The 21744-nt window shown below is 41.7% G+C and overlaps 1 protein-coding gene across 4 annotated transcripts in view; it reads left to right on the plus strand.

Annotated features, from left to right (window-relative positions):
• The first annotated feature begins 6926 nt into the window (after positions 1–6926).
• Musk (muscle associated receptor tyrosine kinase) overlaps positions 6927–21744 on the plus strand; it is a 96916-nt gene continuing 82098 nt past the window's right edge. For all 4 annotated transcript variants that reach the window (XM_052176535.1, XM_052176537.1, XM_052176538.1 and 1 more), the window contains exons 1-3: positions 6927–7267; positions 15069–15195; positions 18761–18912. In XM_052176535.1, the coding sequence (XP_052032495.1) occupies positions 7189–7267; positions 15069–15195; positions 18761–18912 (358 nt within the window). In that variant the 5' untranslated portion in view covers positions 6927–7188. The remainder of the gene's footprint in view (positions 7268–15068; positions 15196–18760; positions 18913–21744) is intronic.

Below are 21744 nucleotides of genomic sequence, written 5' to 3' on the forward strand. Positions count from 1 at the left end.
GGTATGTGCTTTTACTTGCCAAGTTGCTCCTGTCACTTTGTAAAGAGATGTGTACATCAGTCACAGATGGCCGGCCTTGTCCAGCGTGATATCCAGACAATTCTACTCCAAGTCTTCGTCCAGCACATTGGGTGGCCATATTTAATATTTCCAAGATAGCAACAGTACATGAGCATTACTGAGCACAACTGAACAGGAGAAGGAAGGTAAAAATACCTCTGACAAATTTAATATCTAAGCCCGCTAAGCTAGGAAGTGCAACTAAAACATGACATCTGTCTGTGCAATATACATACAGCAGTTTCAAAGGAAAAGCTCATCCTCAAAAGTTAGACCTGCATTAGAGATTTACCACTAATAGGGAGAATCAGTTTTCTCCAGGGATCCAATCCCAGCTGGAGGAGACTGGAGGAGAATCCAGTCCCAATTCCAAGTGTGTACAGATAATCTCTTATGCAGTGTATAAAAGCATTCACCTTTCAATAAAAAAAAGGCTTTGACCAATGAGCTGAGGCAGGATTAGAAGGTGGGGCCTCTGGCAGAGAGAGGGGGAGGGGATTCTGGGAAACAGTGAGGCACAGGAAGGAGCCTGGCCCTGAGAATGCTTTTGGAGACAGATGCATGAAGATGAGAACCAGATAACCAGTTATGCGGCATCCATAGAATAGGATTCATGGGATATTAAGTTATGAGCTAGTCATGGAACAGAACCATAGCTTTTGGCTGAAGCATTTATTCATAATAATTCAGTCTCAGAGTTGTTATTTTGGGGAACAAAGAGGATGGGTGGAAAACACAGGTTACAGGTGGTGTCAACTACACAAGTGGTCAGCCCTAAACACACGTACATACAAAACACTACAGAACTCAGGAGAATACATATGCTTATAATGCTTGTGTATTATGCATAAATAATATATAATAAAATAACATAGTTAAAATATTAATATATTAACAAATGTGAACAATATATTATTTAGCATCAATTAAATTAATTATATTACTAATTATATATTATCAATAATATATTAATGTATTATGCAGTATATAGTGTGTGTATAATAATTAAAAACTGAGGTGATGATTTTGAGAGGGAATGAAGGAGATGTGAGAGGAGTTGGAGGACCAGAAATGATGTAAGACATTTCCAAAAAACTAAATTAAAAATAATTTTACTTCTATTGTTAAGTGGCTTTAAGAGTCTTGGCACAATTCATAATCTTTAAATCCTTCCTTTTTGAGAATACTAAACAAACATTGATGCATGTGTTGTTGCAACGGACAGAAAGTAATTCTGATTAACTTTGGAAAAAAATAACTTATTGGTTGGCTTAAGGAAAGCTAGGAAGTCCAAGAAAGCTACATAGGAATGAAGGGCAGCTGGTGTCTAGAACAATGGCCAAGATCTCATAAGAGGAGCAGCCTAGTCAGGGTGACACAGCTCCACTGCTGAGCACAGGACACTGCCATCTCCGGACACTGGATACTGTAGAAGGCACTGCCATCTCTGCGTTCTGCTTTTGGCATGAATGCCACTGGATACTTGATGTCACTGCCTCTAGAGTGAACCAAGCTCTCCCCTCTTCCATGCTCTAAGTCCCTGTGAAAGGTATGTGACCATCTGAGCTCAGGGAACTTATCCAAACCCAAATACTGGGGGGAAGTGGGGAGGAGCAGGTATTTGCTTTTCTTGGATTCTGTGGAGAGCAGATAGATAGCAGACTTCTCCTAGAACACACATAAACATAAATAAATCCTTCAAGTACAGGATTTCAGAACAAGGTCACTGTCAAAGACAATGGCATCTGTGCAAAGACTTTTCTTTAATGATTACTACTTGGTCATAGAATGATGGCATCTAGTCATGTGTGTGTGTACATATATACACATACATAAATTGTATATGTGTAATATATGTATATATAATTTAATATACTTAAAAAGCCCTTTAGAGTATCAGTGAACATCTGAACAGTCCTTGAGAGGAGATGACATCAAGAGAGAGGAAGCCTGGAGAATAAGAAGAAGGTCACAGCCCTATGGTATTTAGACAATGAAAGCAGCATCCCCAGTGGGCAGAGCACAGGGTTTCTTCTTTCAGTACTGTCCAATCAGAAATGGGAGCCCCAATCTCTTCCAACTTGACTTCCCTTGGGTTTTCAGACTCATGCTTGAAGACTAATAAGCTTGCCAAGCCATTAAAATACCCAGTATAATATGAAGTGTACCTATGCCCACTATTTTGAATGGGGAAGAAACTATGAATTCAGGAATATGACCAGTGGTTCTCAGAAAATATTGTGAAAAGCCCCTTATAACACGATGGTGTTGAAGATGGGCTTAAAGGGGACAGGGGTGTCATGACAGGAACAGTGTAGTCAGTCTGTGGGAGCAAGGACAGAGGCTGGAGATGTTATGATTGCACAACTAAGACATGTAGCAGTGACAACGAATGAGACTCTGGGCATGCTTGCCTCTCCTCCTTAGTGTGGCATCTGTGTTGCAAGGAGGGGTAAAGCTCCTGAAGAAGTGCTGCTTTGAATACCTCCAGGTTCCTTCTAGATTCATCCTTCATCCACATTCACTTGCTCTGTGACCCAGGAAACTGGCTGTATAAGACCTACTGCTGGGGTTTCTTGGCCTCTAGTTCCTGGCTGGGTTTAGACAATGGAAAGAGTTTTCTAGAAATCAAAGCCATCCCTGGAACTGGATCTCTTAACCAAAGGTCTTACCTCTCGTTGGGATACTCAACAAGAGTATTTTGGTTGTAGTGACTGTTTATCTAGAGAGGCTTAGCAGTAACTATTAGGGGCTCCAGGTTCTTCATAAGGTTTTTGCAGTTTCTTTATGCTTTGTACTTCTCTACACAGCCCCGTGTTTCTTTGAGTAGGCCATTCCTTTCCTTCTGGAACCCTCTATTAGTGATTTCTCTGTTGCTGTGGTAAAATACCATGACCAAAAGCACCTTGTGGAAGAAAGGGTTTATTTTAGCTTATGGATCCAGCAGGATAGAGGCCAGTAACAGTGAGGAAGGCCTGGCAGAGGCAGGAATGTCACTGGGAACAGGAAGCTGGGGTCACATTTTCACTCATACACAGGAAACATTAGTTGTGGGGTGCAGAGAGGAGGTAAAGAGAGAAAAGGAGGAGGGGAGAGTGGGAGGGTGAGAGGGTAAGAGGGAGAGAGAAGGAGAGGGGGAGGGGAGAGAGAAAGGAGAGAATTGGGGGAAAGAGAGAAAGAGAAAGGAGGGGGCAGGGAGGGGAAAGGGAGGGACAGAAGGAGAGGGAGAGAGGGAGAGACAAAGACAGAAAGAGACAGAGACAGAGACAGAGAGAGAAAGGAAGAGGGAAAGAAAAGAGGAAGCAGGGTGAGGTTGCAAATTGTCCAAGTTGTGCCCAGTGAAGTACTTCCTCCTGCGAGGATCCACCTCCCGAGGGTTCCATTATCCCCCAAGTAGTGTCTCAGCCTGGGAGCAAGTGTTCAAATACTTAAGTCTATGGGAGGCATTTGCAGCCAAACCATAACAGACCCTAGTAGCCATATATATATATATATATATATATATATATATATATATATATATATATATATATATATATATATATATAAATTCTTTTGGTGTCCATTTTTCTTCTTGGAAATTCTGACCCACATAGTTAAATAATCCATGGTTTCCTACACTACTACAGCCTTATGATTTCATGAACATCAGTGTTTTCATAGCTGGTCTCTGCTCTTAGAAATGAGTTTACCTCCATTTAAACAAAAATAACTACAGATTGTTGAGGCTCCGTTCCCCAGTTTAACACCTAAACCACTGATTAGTGATTAGTTTAACACCTAAAACACCTAAACCCTGTCTTGGGGCCACTCCCTTCACTGTCCTTGATCCCATTTTCCAGTTTCTCACCGCTCAAGTGATCTCAAGATGAAGACAAGTGCTGGCCACTCTGCGCTTTCCACCTGTGTAGACACCACCGACTGTCCCATAGCCCTGCCTCCTAGTGTCTACCACTTTCCACTCTCTTTCTTAAGGTGCTGCTTCCTTGGACTAACACAACACCAACTAATACCTTTTCCTTCCTTGATTCCCCAAATAAACCTACCCAACCATTCAATGACATGTGTCATTTAGGAAGGTGACAAATACTGGTGAAAAAAAATGTATCATGCCAAAGTAAATGAGTATCAGTCTAAATTTAAAGCCAACGACCTCAGCTGTGTGCTTCCTTAATCTCCGAAGCCAAGGCTTTAAATCATCTCACACAGTACCTTCTAATTTATAGAATCAGCTGCAGCTATCAGATGGGGACGGCACAAGCTCTTAGCTACCTTGCTTTCATATTGTCCTATTCATGTCTTCCTCGGCATTTTAAAGACTGTTTATTTGTTGTATGTATATGTGTATGTATATGTTGCATGTATTTGTTTGTGTGCCATGTTTGAACAGAAGCCCATAGAGGCCAGAAGCTGGCATTGAATTCCCTGGAACTCAGTTGCATAAGGTTGTGAGCTGCCCAATGTGAGTGCTAGGAGCTGAACCTAGGTTCTCTGCAAAACAGCAAGTGTTCTTAACTGTCCGCCATGTCTCTAATCTGCTGCCTTGGCAATGTTTGTATCAAGATGTGTCAAGGCTCAGCTCCTCCTGCCCTCCCTGAGACATGGAACATTCTGTCTTCTCCTGTGCCTTGTGTTTTCTTCATTTTTACAGGATCTGCATAATACATTCCACCAACAAATATTTGAAAATTTCTGTTTCCAGCCAATGCTTCCTCCCTAACATTCCTACCCTCTTCCACTCTTCTGAAGATCCTTAAATTCAGGAGCTAGTCCTTTTCCTCATTCCCCTACTCTATTTGTTTAAGTTGGAAATCTGTTTCAGGTATAGGTACCGGTAACAGTTGGGATTTATGTACACACTGAGGCAGAAAACATGTTAAAGATTTATTAGTAATTTTAAAATCATATGTTATTATTAAATGTGGTTCCACACAGAGCAGTAGATCATGCAAACTCACCATTCTAGACTAACAGAAAATGTGGACCTCTTTAAAAGCCACATCTCCCCTGTCCCCAGTCTCCCCCTCTGATTCTGATAAAACCCTTTCTACTCTCTGTTTTCGCAAGACTGACTTTTTTAGACTGCACATATAAGGGAACTCACACAGTATTTATCTCTGTGTGCCTGCCTTATGTCACCTATCCTCATGCCTTCCAGGCTCACCTATATAGTGAACATCAGAATTTCCTTTCAATTCTGAGTATAGTTACCTGATGTAAATGTTGTACAGATGATGTGTACAACATTTTCTTTCCCCACTCACACTGATGGACATTTATTCTCAGATCACTTTTCTTTGACTGTATTGAGAAGGTTGCTTCATCATACACTAATTATATTTTAGGCTTATATCGTTACACAGAACTACCATATTATTTTCCAGTACGGCTCGGATTTAGAGCCTACCAACAATGTATAATTGCTCATTTTCTCTGTCTTCTTGCCAATACTTGTTATAATAATTGCTATAATTTAGGATGGAAACTGAGTGGTTAGGAAAAGTGAGAGGGTAATTCTTCACTATATGCCTGTCTATATCATGTATTGTGGTTTTGTTTACAGAGGATGTATATGAACTACATTTTAGATGGTTTTACAAAATTGAAGGATTGGAGTTTTTCCCTCATTACTATGGTTCGCAACTGTGATATGTAGTCACCTAGGAGACACAGCACTGGCCATGTCTGCAAAGGTGTGTCCAGAAAGGTTAAGGGGGGAGGACCCACCCCAAATGTAGGTACCATCATTCTATGGGCTGTGGCCCTGGATAAATTAAAAGAGAGAAAGAAGAAGGCAAGTTGAACACAACCTTTAGTTGTGTCTGCTTCCTAAGTGTGAATGCAGTGTGACCAGGTGTGACTCAGGCTTGGAGTAGGGTGTTAGAATGTATCCTCCCAAGGAAAGGGGGGGGGTTCCCCACTACAAATGATCTCTCTCTCTCTCTCTCTCTCTCTCTGTCTCTCTCTAGATCAATATCAATTTTCCAGTATGGCTCTGATTTAGACCCAACCAACAATGTATAAATATTCTTTTCCTCCATCTTCTTGTTATAGTATTGTTTTATATAGGTATACTATAACAGTATTACCTGTTATAGTAATTGCTATAATTTGGGAACTGAGCAGTTTCCATCATAACAGTGAACAAATCCATAACAATGAAAAAGTAGGAATACAGTATGCTTTCTACACTACTCATTACTCTTAAGATTGCATCCTACTGGAAGAGCTATGCCTCTAGCCTTTATGTTTTAGGGGTAGGTGGTAGGTATGGTTTCATGCAGCCGACCGCAAATGTAGGAAGATATCAGCCCTCTACTCAATGATTTGTTGCTTGGAAACAAGTCACTGTCAACAGGCCATCAAATATGATACAGACTAGTAAGAAACCTGGATCATAAACGACGAAGCCAGAGAGACAAGCAGATGCCAGCGAGACCCCTTATATCACAGCAGAGTGAAACTGCACACATTTTTATGTGACAAGAAATCACTGCAGCCTTTGGGGCAGGAGGGGCTATCTCATACTCATATATCCCCAGGATGACCATGTAAGACTAAAGATTGCCAAAGAAACAGGTTAGTCACACCTTACTAGTGCAAGGGGGGAAAATGGGAAGAATTCAAGGAATGCGTGGTGGCTGAAATCTGGAGCAGCTGGGCTAGGCTCGCTGTCAGCTGGGGGGTCAGGTGAACGATGAAGAAAGTCAAAATTAGTTTGCTCCAGATTCCTCCTTTGAGTGCAGGAGAGGTGGGGGACCGACCTCCCATTAGAAGTGCTGTAGCTCAGGGAAAGCAGTGATGCCGTAAAAAGCATCTGGTATTGTCCTTCTGCCACGTCTTAAAAGGGATTCTGACGGGATTTTCTTTCCCTTGTTCCTCCTGCCCTCCACTTGCATTACTGGCCCCGAGTGAGTACTCCCCAGCTGGCCACGTCCATCATTACAGTCAGGTCTGAGGATTCCTGCTTCTACTCAGAGCCTGTGGCGCTGCAGACACAAACAGTCCTTAGCGGACAACTATTGTAACAACCCATTCTTTAAAATGTAAGCCAGGGAGCATTTTGGTTTTTTTTTTTTCCCCTCACATTGTCCAGAAGCAACCTTTCTTCCTGAGCCTGGATTAATCATGAGAGAGCTTGTCAACATTCCACTGTTACAGATGCTCACCCTGGTCGCCTTCAGCGGGACTGAGAAACTTCCAAAAGGTTGGTCCACGCAATCTTGCCCTCAAATGCGTGTGAGATTCATGCGTGCCTGATGTAGGGGTAGAACGGATGGAGAGAGAGAAAAGCGTATACAGACTGATTGGTTCTTCTCTGATGATTGTCCCCATCTAAGCTCTACAGTTAAAACAACGTGATGCGTGCAGAGACCTCCCTTTAGGGAGACGTTACCAGGTAGACCGTAAGTTATGGAGGTTGGCTCTTTATTTTTGTATGTCAAACTCTGGGGTGGTCTGAACGGGTGGTCAAAACCATTTCACACCGGGTCTGCCGAGAATATAATCTGCCCCCCTCCCCCTCCCCCCCCCCCCCCCCCCCAGAAATACAGAGTGTTTATGCTTCTGAGAAAAGAAATGTCGTTTCTACTTTCAGTTTTGGTTTTTTACCAAACTCTTAGCGAACATTTTAGTAGCTAGAAATCAGACCCAGAGAAAGACACACAGAAGACAAGTGCTGATAAAAGCCCGGAGACAACAGATTCTCCGTAACTTTGCTACCGGGGTCGTGATTTGGGCTTGGCAAGCCATTGCACTAGGTTTTTTTTTTCCCCTGCCTTTGGAATGTACCGGAAATAACACCACCTAAGAGGGAAAGCAACTTAAGAAAGTGACAAACACCTGTTGCAGTAGCAAGAACGTCCACAGAGCAGTGGTTTCTGGCCGAGAATTGTGAAAGTTAGAATCAGGAAGAGTGGAAAATACGCGATTTGCAAAGAGGTGGGAGCTTCAAGACAAGGCAGGAAGAAGCAGATAAACACTATCAGACGGTGCGTGATAAGTGTCTTACAACAGAGTTGTGCAGAGTTCTGGATTTTAGTCAGATGGATTATTTCCCGTTTCCACTGGGTTGCCAAAGTACTGAAAAAAGTTATCTTGAATAATTAATGAATGGCGTTTGTATATACATGGGAAACACATCTTTAAGTTTTATAGTTCACCTACAGGTCTCAGATCTCAGGTCACAGACAGCACTCTTTCCAAACAGTCTGATCCTATGGTTTTATTTTCTTTGTTTATTTACTTAATTCTCCTGGGGCAAAAGGGTTGGTATCTTCTAATGTTCTAAATAATTTACACCACCACAATAGTTTTAAGATATCTTTAGATAAGAAAGAATCTGGGCCTTTTAAGATAACTAATAATAGCCTGAAGGACTTAACATTGGCTTCGGGTTATTTTAATACTTCCTGATCAAAATGCGGATGTCCGGTGGAGCAATACCTGGTTGCTTGGACCTATGGATTCTAATCGGTCTTATTTATTTTCGTCTGAACCAGGCAGTTACTGATGAGGGAGGGGATGCATGTTAAACCTCGGCTTGTTAGGAGCAGCAGAGTTGTTTTGAAGTTTTAAACCAACTGTGGGCACACAAAACACTAATAACAGCGCTACACAAAACACTAATACCAACACTCTACGAAACACCTCTGCACATGTGTGGTTATTCAGAGTCTGGAGACAAATGATTTTTTCCATTTAGTCCCCAACCATCCTAAGCCCAAATTCAAATGCCTATGATCATCTCTCTTTTGCAAACTTCAGACTATCATGGCACAGGGTAACAATACCAAATATCCTGGCTTTTAAAGAAAACTACCAGAACACCAATTCAATTTTGTTTTTGGTTTTGGTTTTTTTTTTTGTTTGTTTGTTTGTTTTTGTTAGAATGTATTTGCTGCAAATTTTAAAAACCAAAACAATGTCTCTCTTAGCCTATTCTGTTTATTGTAAAAATTGAAATTAGCATTGGGTTTAGGTCAACCTTATCCCCAAGCACTACCCCTAGGTGATTAGACATCTGTTCAATACACAAGATGAATTCTGAGTAAATAACATTTTGGAAAATAAAATCCTAAAGGTTTTAAGTGCTGTACTATGTGGTGTACTTTGATAGAAAAGAGCCATTTGAATGTGTTGTTCTCTGAATACTGAGAACTATGATGGCTTTGCTGCACCTGCTCACAGCTGCAGCTGGTAGAAGAGTTTGTTAGAGAGTTGACCTGTCCAAGTCTAGTGTGGGGACTGAAATCAAAGGACCTGCACATAACATATAGTACAGTGTTGGGGATAGTGCACTGGTTCCGAATGGACAGTCTTAAAATGGGACTGTTTAAGTCTTGGAAGAATATTAAAACAATTCATCTCTCCACACATCTCTGCACACAGAGATCAATAGTTTAATATTTTAACTTTAATCTAAATGCCTAACATTCTGAGACAAAAAGGTGATTATCCTAGATAATTTCAACTAGTGAGATTTTTTTTAAATGGATTTAATTTCCTCACCTCAAGTAGTAGAGTTTTGGAAGTCATCATGTATGAAAGTGGCCAAGTTTTATTGAATTTCCATAACCACATATTTTAAGAGCACTTGCTGACTTACCAGTGTGTGTTAAAGAGATGGTGGGGTGTTAAACATTCTGTATGAGCAGATGATTCATGTGGGCAGAGCTGGATATCTTTAATATGCTCAGGATTAAAACCTGACAAAACCCCACGTTCAAACTGACCCCATTTACTACCAAACCTAGAGTTTTTAATGTCTAACTAATTTCTCTTTAGATAAGTAGAGAAGCCTTGTCTTTCAAATCACATGCATGCAGGGATAGGAGTCACAGATTCCACTCGTGAGTCAGTCAGAGCTGACACAGCTGTTGTGAACTCCATCCAGGACAACAAGTCCTGGGTGAGTGTTTCATACTGACACACATGGTCGGAGTTACTCATCACATGTGCAGGAAAACACGGCTGCTTTACGTCATTGCCCTTATATGCCGAAGCAAAGAGTGGACATTTCAAAATGCCTCAAAAGATGAAGTAGGACTCGAGGTCACTGAGGAGAGGTGAAGGCGATGTCTGGCCTCTCAGGCCCATGACAGGAGAATGTAGGCCCAGTAGAGCCTCAGGCTAGGGCTATGAACAGCAGTTTAAGAGCGACTCCAACCTGAACATTTGTTTTCCTGTGTCCAGCAGGCACTATGTGAACATGGGAGTAGGGGGAGCAGCTGCTCAGATCACCTCAAGACTGGTGCTGTTCAGGGGCCATGTAGCTGAAGAACCTGAGGATACAGAATCTACAGTTACATAAAAGTACCTCACGCTAGAAGTCAGACAATGAAGAATGTAAAACAAGGATACTGAAGGCTTGGGCGGGTGGTACTGTTACTTCCTCTTTCCTGACCCCAGCATCTTGCTACATATCTTTAAAGAAAGTACTTAGTCTCTGTTGTAGGAAATATTTAAAAAGAACCTGACACATTCCTGGGCCCACCATAGTGGCAAGGCAAGCAACCAGCGGACCACAGAGCTCACACCGGGCCCCAAGGTCTCCTGTGCCGGGCAACTGTTCTGTAGTAATAACACTGACGGTTTAGAACACTATGTCCCATGCTGCGAGATCCTAGTTCCTCGATCTGCTAGCCCATCCTCTTCCAGCCCCCGCTCGATTACCAGGTAGAAACATGACTCTAAATGCTCAATTAATTAGCCAATTAGATTTATGTATATTATAATCACAATTACATGAAGCCAATACAGTAAAAGCCTTATCCCAATATTTCTAACCTTCCAAAACACAGAGAAAAATGTCACAAGTCATGATTCGTCTCCTCCGGCCGTGACCCTCTCCACCCCCCTTTCCTTGTCCAACCACAGACCCTCTCCGCCCTGATGTAATCTTACAGGAAAGTTCCTGTAACAAATCTCTGCCTTGACTTTCTTGTGGAGTGAAACAATGCCAGCATCCTGTGTCACACTAAGGTACTCATGGTGGCTGTGAGTGTCACAGGTACCCATGCTTTACCTGGGTCCTTACAGGACTGTGGCTTAAGACCTCTAAGGGATGCAGACTCAGAGATTCTCGAGAGCTACAGAGAACTCCTGTGAAGGTCCATCCCTGATGGGGAGAATCCAGAGTGCACTCAATTTCCAGCAATTAATGACACTGCATTAAAAGTGGTCACGTGTTGTTATAGGTAAATCTTACAAGTTACAAAGATATCATGACAAAAATGCTTTCATTTCACCTCAGTTAAATGAGACAGCCATTAAGATACATCAGATGAGGATCAATATCTGTTATTCTCTTTGGTGAATCTGAAAATTTTCCAATTCCAAAGTGTTTTCTTAGATTGAAATGCTGTATTGATAATCATTAGAAAACCATGAATTTTGAAGGTCTTGGCATTCATTTTCTTTTTAAAACACAAGGCACCTGGCTTCTTTGCATTTGGGCGCGTCTATCAGTAAGGGTTCAACCAGAAGTCAGTGTGTCTGCAAAGCCATGCTCTAGGCTCACTAAAGGACAAAGAAATGTGGTACCATGCCCTCTTCATCAACAGCTAGAATTCAAGTTACGTTTTCTGTGGATCCAAAAAGTGCCGTGTGCGTCCTCACAGGCTTGTTGTTCCTGTGGTTCTTGGATCACGAGAAGAGAGAGAGCTCCAGTTTAGACAGGCTCTGGCTGGGATGAAAGCCGGTGCTAGAGGTGGGTAAACAGGAAGAGATCTGTCAATCAACCATACCCTGCAGTACAGCCAGGCCATTGTGTCAGTGAACATTTCAAAGGGAATTTGGCTAGCTTTGAGATATGAGTTAAGTGGATCTGAAAAATTATATTCTGATCCTAGAAATTAATATATTGACTAAAATTAATATTTAACCCACTCATTTTCTCTGCATAACCACAACTATAAGACACTGTCTATCTTAGAGCACAGAGGTCTCTTTCTCTGAGTGTGTGTGTGTGTGTGTGTGTGTATGTTTTCATGTATAAGTGTAGGTAAAGTATGTATGTAGAGATCTCTCATTTGCCACTGTGTTAGCAGTCTTGTTGTTAGCTGGCTAACAAGGTCCCAGGGACTCTCTTGTCTCCACCTCCTGTCTTCCCATGAGAATATGGGATTACAGACATAGCCACAATGCTCAGCTTCATGTTTGTTTTGGAGATCTGAACTCATGTCCTCATGCTTGCACGCCAAGGGCCTTACCCACTGAGTCCTCTCTCCAGCCCTAGACAGAGCCTCTAAGCCAACTTTAACCCTAAAGCCCATCTCCATCACTTCCTATTCTTGTGATGGTTGCAAAAATTATTTAGCTATCATTAGCCCTTGTCCCATATGCAAATACTTAATTGTATTTAACTCTTGTTTTCATAAATAAAATAATAAAGTTGGAATATGAGGTGGACAACTTAGAAGGTTCTTGAACAACTTTCGGTGCTGACTAAACCCAGAGTCAGCCATCACTGAAGACTGTCACATCACTGAGCACTGCAAGAAGGTATTACCACAACACTGCTCTAAGGGACACCATGTCTTTCTCTGTGTTGAAGATTTTCAAGATTTTGCTGAATCTGTCTTACTTCTTTGATCCTTACTGTCCTCAGAGGAGTGTGCATCACTGTTACCTCTGTGGAGTAAAAAAACACCGATGGATAAAGCTTATCTTTAAATTAAAATTACACGTGGTAGTTAAGATTGTGAAAAGACAAAGCAGTCAAACAAAGCAATAAAAGCTACTTCTGCTTCCAGGACAGTGGACTTGCCATATGGTTTTCTGTGTTGCTCTGCCGCCTGGCATGTTCACCTTGCATAAAAGCGTGGACAGGTTTCATCATTGATAGCCTTCAAAGCATCATTTGTAATAATCACATTCCTGTCCTGTTCACCAGACAGTGCATTGAAATATATTTAACATCCACCGTTCTGAAAAAAATAAAAACTCTACTGATTCATCTCCTTCTGTGATAAAAAGATTGGAAACCACATCCAGTTTCAAATGACCAACAAATCCTGGAAACAGAGTCAAGAAACAGCATGCGCAGCAAGCACACTGACCTGGTGTGGACCATCTTTACCACCAATGTGACCCCAGAACATAGATACAGTGTAGCTAAAAAGCAAGTGATAGATGTGTGTGTGTGTGTGTGTGGTGTGTGTGTGTGTGTGGTATGTGTGTATATGTGTGTGTGTGGTATGTGTGTATATGTATGTGTGTGTGTATGTGTGTGGTGTGTGTGTGTGTGTGGTATGTGTGTGTATGTGGTGGGGGCACTGTCCATGTACCTCTCTCACTTGTCCTTCTCCTTGTCTTTTGAAACATGCGGAGTCAGCAGCATTTCCCGTGTGTGTGTGTGTGTGTGTGTGTGTGTGTGTGTGTGTGTGTGTCTGCTTCTCTAAGGCTGGGATTATAGCCTGTGCTCTTGTATCTCACTATTTAACCTAGGTCCTAGGGTACTAAACCTAAGGCATCACTCTAGTTTAGTGTGATTAAGATTTATTTATTATATGTAAGTACACTGTAGCTGTCTTTGGAGACCAGAAGAGGGTGTCAAATCTCCTTATGGATAGTTGTGAGCCACCATGTGGGTGCTGAGATTTAAACTCAGAACCTTTAGGAGAATAGTCGGTGCTCTTACCCACTGAGCCATCTCTCCAGCCCCGATGTGATTTGTTTTTAAGCAGGATTAATATTAAACATTAAAATAATTTAACTATAAATGTATGCAATAGTTTATCAATAACAGCTACTTAACAATCACTCACAAAATTACTGGGAAAATAAAAAAGAACAATTCATTCTTGGCCATGCAGACCAGCTCCAGCAGACCATAGCAAGAAGGCAAAACCACCCACACTCTTACCTTACATTATTCAATTAGCGCAGCTGGGTGAGATTCAGATGTACCTTTCTATGTCTGTGATCACTCATTTGTGATCAGTTATAACATATCAATAATTACTTATTTTTTTGAGGAGTCAGAGACACAGCTCAGTGGTTAGAGCACTTCCTGCTGTTCTAGAGGGCTTGGGTTCAGTTTCTAGAACTCATGTCTGGTGTCTCACAACCTCCTGTATTCCAGCTCTGTAGGATAAGACATCTTTCTTCCCACCCAGTCCCACACGACCATTGGTACATTTTTTTCTGTAGGTTTTTGAATTATAGACATTTTATGCATAGAATCCAATTAACATGATCTTTTGTGTATATTTCCTTATACTTTGTTTTTTCTTTCCATGTTTCCTTCATGTCCTTCACGTTACAAAATGTAACATTTCCCTTATTCTTCTTGCCAAATAATATTCCATTGTATATGTATTCTAATTTTGCCTTTCCATCTGTTGGTGGTCACCTAGGTTGCTTCTACCCTTTGGCTATCATGAATAGTGCTGCTACAAATAGAGACGTGCAAATATTTGAGTATTTGAGTCTCCACTTGCAGTTCTCTTAAATACATGCCAGGAAGTGGAACTGTTTATTTCTGAGGAACCTCCATCCTCTTTTCCCCAGAGACAGCCATTTTAATTCTTACCCATAATGCATAGGGTTCTAATCTATCAATGTCTTTACCAACATTTGTTATTTATCTTTATAGCCACTCCACTGAGTATAGTTTTAATTTACATTGTAATTTCTTTTTAAACATTTGCTTGTGTATTTCTGTGGGGCTTTGTGCTTATTTGCACATCACACCACACACACATACACACACACACACACACACACACACGCGCGTGCGCGCGCGCGCAGGTATAGAGGTCAGAGGTTGACATTCGGTGTCTCCTGGTTTGCTTTCCACTATATTTTATTTGCTGTCTCAGCTTGCCTAGCCAGATACAGTCTCCTGTCTGCTCTGGAACGCTGACATTACAGACAGGTCCTCCCATGCCCAGTGGGCCTTGGGACAGAGGTACTCATTTCAGGTGTGTCTTAGCTTCTGGCTGATAAAGGACAAATGATAAATAGCGCTCTTATAAGTTCTCCGTTATTTCTGCTCTGTTCAGCCCCCGTCATCACCACTCCTCTTGAAACTGTAGATGCCTTAGTTGAAGAAGTAGCAACTTTCATGTGTGCCGTGGAATCCTACCCTCAGCCTGAGATTTCTTGGACCAGAAATAAAATTCTCATCAAGTAAGTATTCTGTCTCATCCTACTCTGCTTATACTTCCCTATCCACAGAAATACAACCTAACTGTTGGCAGTACTAAAGGTTACCTTCTAGAATACATAAAGTGAAAATATATTCATTTTGTAAATGGAAGTTCTGAAGTTTGAGGGGGGAAACACTGATTTATCTGACACGGGGAATGCCCTATGGGAATCTTGAAGCTTCTCTGAGATTAGGAAGTACCATGGTATTCAAAGTGTGCAGGCACAGGACCCAGGACACACAGAGGAGCTAAGGAGCAGCCTGCCTTCCCCTCTAGGTCTCCAAACTGTGGCTAGGAGTCTGACTTCTGGGTCACTGTCTTTTTTTTTTCTTTCAAAATGAGACAGATTCTCAAACAAATAAAATGCCCATTTGGCAGATAATGGTTCTGATTTTCTTCCCTTGTTACAAAAGTTATCTCACCAAAACAGTCCTTAAAAAAATCTAAAACAAAGTGAACTGGAGGCTCTTTAGCAGGCAATGCAGCGTGCACTGAGGCTGAATGATCTTAGTGTGTGTGGACCACGATGATAGAATTGCTGGTTTATAAACAACAGGAAATTACTTCCAACCCCACTGAGGCTGAGAAGTCCCATGTTCAAGGAGCCAGGAGCTTATGGTCCAGGGTTGACGCTTGCTTTTTTTGTTCACAGATGGTCATCCTCCCCTCCCCCATTCACATGAGGGAATTGCATGAAAGCGCTCTCTTAGTTCTCTTTACAGGGACAGCGGTTCCACTCACAAGGGTTCCAGTTTCATAACCTAATCACTTTCCAAAGGCCACATGTCAAATCCATCATATCCAACACTTGGCTTGTCATATATTTTGGAGGATATGCAAACATTTCATCTACAACAAGTACTTAATCTGGTGTCCATAGACTGGGACCCATGGATTTGGAGGGGAGACAGGACACATATTCTTGCTGCCTCTGACTGGAATGTGTTTCCTGCTGTGGCACACACTCTGAAATACTGTGGAGAATCACTGTGTGCTAGAGCCTTCAGGATCTCTGCCAGGCAAGCTCTCTCAGAAGCTCCAGAAGAGGACAGCTCACACACAATCGAAAGACTGGAAAACATCCTTAATATCGTTTGCAATTTGGATAGATTGAGACTTTTCCAACTCATGAAGCCTGGATTTCTGTTTTTACTCGGCAGTGCTTTTTCTTCTTTTATGAGCAGCCTTTGGAAGGCTTATTTTAGTTTTATTTTTATATGTATGAGTACTTTGCCTGCAAGTACAAATGTATACTTCATGCTTGCATGATGTCCAAAGAATGCAGAAGAGAGTGCTGAATCCTCTGGATTTGGAGTTACAGATGGTTACGGTTCAGGGAGCAAAACCCAATACCAGGTTCTCTGCAAGACCAGCCAGTTCATTTAAGTGCTGAGCCAGCTCACCAGTCCCTGGAGTACTTTAGGTTATCTTTCTCGAATTTTATTACAAACTCCTAAAGACCACCAGATGTAGCTTCAACACTGTGTCTGGAATTTTCCTAGCTAATTGTGAGTCCATTGTTCATTAGATCCGGGATCCAAATAAGTATGAGGCGTCATTTAGGCCAACTCTTTGCTGTTGTTTGACAAGGACCACCTTTCTGTCATTCTTTCCAGGCAGTGTTTTAGCCTCTACAAGTAGAGACTGTATTCATATTCACACCAATAGTACCTTCAGGTCAACTGTCAGTTAATGATAATTTGGGCACTCTCCTGGATGGTTCAGCATCTCCCCACTGCGTCTCTTAGCTCTTTCTAAGACTCCAGTGGCTACGATTAACACACACGTTTCAGCTGACAGTCTCAAGAAATCAAAGAGTTTGATCTTTCTTTTTTCTTATCATGCTTCTCAAAATTCTGCTAACTCTGCCCTAACTGCAAAGGCACACGTCCATTTTCTGATATTTGTCCCAGCAGGACCGTGATTCCAGGCACCAACATCTGCATCTGTTTTCTACTGTGACTGTCATAAGTGGTCACAAACATAGTGATTCAAACAACATGCCCTTATTAGTTTACAGATCCAGGGTTCACCAGTGTGGCATTGTCTCACGGAGCTAAAATCAAAGCACCGGCAGCGTCAACCCCTTCCAGTGTTCCCTGGCTCAGGGACCTCTCTCTTCAGTGGAGGCCACCCACGTCCTCTGGCCCCTTCCTCTGTTTATAATTTGATATTGAGAGCCCTGACTCTAAAACAAACAATAAAATATCCAACAGTCGAAGCCATTGCTTTTAGGTTGACGATACCCCGTGAACTTCTCTCTGCTGCCCTGAGTCCCTCCTCAGTGGGTAGTTGTGTGTAATAGACTACTGTGTGCACACTTACAAGCCCACAACATGTTTCTATAGTGGAAGCTCTTTTATGTCCTTGTGCATCTCAAGCCATGGGAAGAGAAATGCCTGTCACTTGTTAGACTTTTAAAAATTGTTTATAAAAAGGTAAAGTACTAGGGTTTTTTCGGGGGAGGGGAAATGGAGGAGGGCATAAAGAGTAATGAGAGCTAAGTATAATCAAAGTTTATCATATATGTGCATGGAATGGCATATTGAAAACTTTTATTTTTATATAGTTGACAGAAGGTATTTATTCAGTCATTACCAGCTTCAACACGATGAAAATAAGATTCTGTAAAATTTTTATTTTGTTAATTATAAGCTATGAACTCATTGCTTGTATTCACACTTATTAAAACATGAGATAATATTCATGATTATTAAATAAATAATTAAATAATCATGACTTCCCTGGGCTGGGGGAAGCACTCTTTAGTCAGGAATGGTCTTTCCTTGTAAGCATGAAACCTGAGAACACTCCCCAGAACACACACACACACACACACACACAGGGAAAGTGTGCTTGCTATCCGCCCTTTAGGGAGACAGAGGCAGGCATATCGGTGTGGTTTGCTGGTCAGACAGCCTTGTATACTCTGTAAGTTCAGAATGGCATGCAACCAGACACAGGCACACACTTTCCCAGGGAAACGTTACACTTGTTCTTAGCAGCAGCCATCACCTCTTAGAAGAGTTTTGTACAACTTGCTGTGCTTTGATTATAGAGCCCAGAGAGATCAGAATATAAAGCAGCTTAATTTCATTATACTAAGCAAGGCTACTCAGCTTTTCAAAACACGCATTTCTTTTAACTCTTTTTCTGCTTCCTCACAAACTGGTCATATATTTTATCTATTAATCAAAGACATGTATGTGTGCATATGTGTGTTTGTATGTGCATATGTGTGTGTGCATGTGTGTATGAGTATGTGTTTCTGTATATGTTTGTATGTATATTTGTGTATATGCATGTATAAGTGTGTGTTTGTTTATGTGTGTATATGCATGTGTGTGTGTTTGTGTATATATGTATGTGTTTGTGTGTATATGTGTGTGTTAGCATGTGTTTGCCTGTGTATATTTGTGTGTGTGTTTGTGTATATGTGTGTAGATATGTATGTGTTTGAGTGTATGTGTGTGTGTGTGTAAATCACAGAGGATACACTGACCCCCACCCCCACCACTACCACCACTTTGCTCTGTGACCTGCAGGCTGTTTGACACCCGCTACAGCATCCGGGAGAATGGACAGCTCCTCACCATCCTAAGCGTGGAAGACAGTGACGATGGCATCTACTGCTGCATAGCCAACAACGGAGTGGGAGGAGCCGTGGAGAGTTGTGGCGCCCTGCAAGTGAAGATGAGTGAGTGAGGCAGGAGCATGGTCTGTGGTTTTAAAGTCGTCTCCACACAACCTGAAACAGCCATTAACAGAGAGCTTTGACGACCTCCAGGGCCAACTGTCCCACATCCCTTCTTCCTGCCAGCACGGCCTAGGGCAAGCCTTAGCTCTCTCCTCTCCCACTTGTTTTGGACCTTCGTGTTTTGGACCTTGATTGTGTTTGGGAAATTCCTTTGAGATCACTGTGCATTTTTTAAAGATTGATTTTTACTTTGCTCATATATGTGCATAAGTGTGCTGTGTTCAGGCATCCACAGAGACCAGAAGAGGGCATCATATCCCTTGGAGCTGGAGTTATGGGTTATTGTGCACCACTTGGTATGGCTGCTGGGAACCAAACACTGGTCCTCTGGAGAGGCAGGAGGTACTCCTAACTGCCGAGCCTCCTGTCCAGCTCTTACTGTGCCTTCAGAAAGCTTAGTTCCATTACAAACACTCCTTTAAATCTCTCGTCGTCGTTTCGTAGATAGTTTTATTTGCTTTGTTTAAAGTTGTTTTCTTCTGAGTGGCTTCCTACTTAAATGGAGGATGTTACGTTTCCCTTGCCTTGTTCCCAGGTTTAGATGTAACTGGGAGCAAGTGTGCTGTCCCTTGATGCCACTTTTAAGCCATTATTCTTGTATTCCTGCGCAAACTCTCTTCTTTCTTGTAGGTTTATGATGTTCTGATCATCCTCCTCTCTAATCCCAGCTAGCACTTGCTTCTAGATGCTCTCATACTCATTGGACAGTCTGGTTGCATTCCCTCAGTATCTTCCGGCTGTCTCTCATTGGACAGTTTGGTTGCATTCCCTCAGTATCCTTCTGCTGTCTCTCATTGGACAGTTTTGTTGCATTCTCAGTATCCTTCCGCTGTCTCTCATTGGACAGTCTTGTTGCATTCTCAGTATCCTTCCGCTGTCTCTCATTGGACAGTTTGGTTGCATTCCCAGTATCCTTCCGCTGTCTCTCATTGGACAGTCTTGTTGCATTCTCAGTATCCTTCCGCTGTCTCTCATTGGACAGTTTGGTTGCATTCTCAGTATCCTTCCGCTGTCTTTGACTGCCATCATCTCAGAGGGCTTTAGTAGCCAGGAGATGGAGTCACTCACAAGTCCTCACTCTGCAAAGCTCCAGCGTTATTTATCTGAACTCTTTGCCAATCTCCAAACTCAAGTGTCAATAGTGGGCAGACCTTGCCACACACTGGCAGTGGACCAGTTACAAGATCATAAGTGCTAATATGTCACTTTCTGGTTGTAGACACTTCTGTCCAGGTTCATGGATGTGGGGAACTTTCCCACAGTCATGACTTGCCTCGGTGGAGTAGGCAGAAACCTGCTGTCTCTTTTCAGGTAAGGGTAGTGTCTGCATCTCCTGGTCTCGTGGCACCTTGTGCTGTAGACACCTGCTGTCAGCAACACTGTCAGCCTTGCAATGACACGAACTGAGTTTTCTCATTGCTAATAAGAAGCTCACATGCTGTCATCTGAAGGAACCTGGGTCTCCTGGAGCCTCTTTGATTTTAGGCCTTCATTTCTTTCTTATTATTTCTTATCATTTCCTGTTGCCTTGTTGGAAGAAATCAATATGTACCTTTTTTGGAGTATACATAAGGTATTTTCTGAGTCTTTTGCAGGGCTGAAGCTCTTCATTTTGCCTTCCTGTTGAATAAAAATTTTGCTAGGTCTATCCAGAGACTTAGTGCTTTCCTTTTAGCTCTCAGGAGAAAAAGCCTTAGTTGACATATAGCAACATACTTAGGTTATAGATGAAAATCCTTTTTATTTCTTTATATCTTTATATATTTTATTTATTTTTTATCTCAGATTTACATACTTTACAATTCTAGCATTTTCTATTATTTTCAGAGTTCACTTTTTTTTTTTTTTAACAAATCCACCAGAATATGTCTTTATTTTCACATTCCTGTTCTGCTTTGGTCTCTTAGTATCTAGATACCAAAGGGTTGTTTTTTTTGTTTTGTTTTGTTTTGTTTTTATGAAACTTTTCCTATTAATCCTCTTTCCTTTTTTCTGTTATTTTATTTTCAAATTCAACAAATATCAGATCTCACTTTTTGGAACTTATGTTTTCTACATCTCTTTATATTCTCCTTGCTAAGATATTTCTTTAGCTTTTCCTTTAATATAATTTTGGATTTCAGTAGGGGTATTCTGTTATATTCAGTATTTTGATCTTAAAAGGGGATGTTTCTAATTCTTTTATGAACCTTTTTATTTTGATTCTCTTTCACATCTTGTTCCCCAGGCCCGCTCATCTCCCCATCCTCTCTTACAAGCCCTTTGCTCTCAGAACCTCCTTGCAAAATAAAAATCACACAAATAAACAAGCAGCAGCAACAACAAACAGAGCCCAGGCAACATCTCATGGTGGAAGCTGTAGCATCACAGTGCATCCACAGTATGTTCTCCTGTCCTCAAGAGGTATCATACAGCCTTGGCCACCAAGTCAGGAGGATGAAACTAGGCAGAACAAAGGAGTACCATCTGTCCTGCCCCTGACTGATCTAAGAACACCACTGCCACCACTAAGGTGTTTTACCCACTGCCAGACATGGGATATATTTAATTCTCAAGGATTACTTTGTCTTTAAAATGGTTCTTTTTCATAGTGAGCTCTCCTTCTTGGATGATACCCTGTTCCATGATTCACTAAGGGAATCACCATTGACTTTTTTAGAAAACCACTTTCTTACTTTATTGTTGTTTCAGCCACAGTAAGTTGTGGTCTCATCTCAGTTTATATCTTTTTTGCTTTCCCCTCAGATGTGCTTTAGCCTTGTAATACTTAGG

The sequence above is a fragment of the Apodemus sylvaticus genome, chromosome 3, assembly GCF_947179515.1.
Source record: "Apodemus sylvaticus chromosome 3, mApoSyl1.1, whole genome shotgun sequence".
Classification (NCBI taxonomy): Eukaryota; Metazoa; Chordata; class Mammalia; order Rodentia; family Muridae; genus Apodemus; species Apodemus sylvaticus.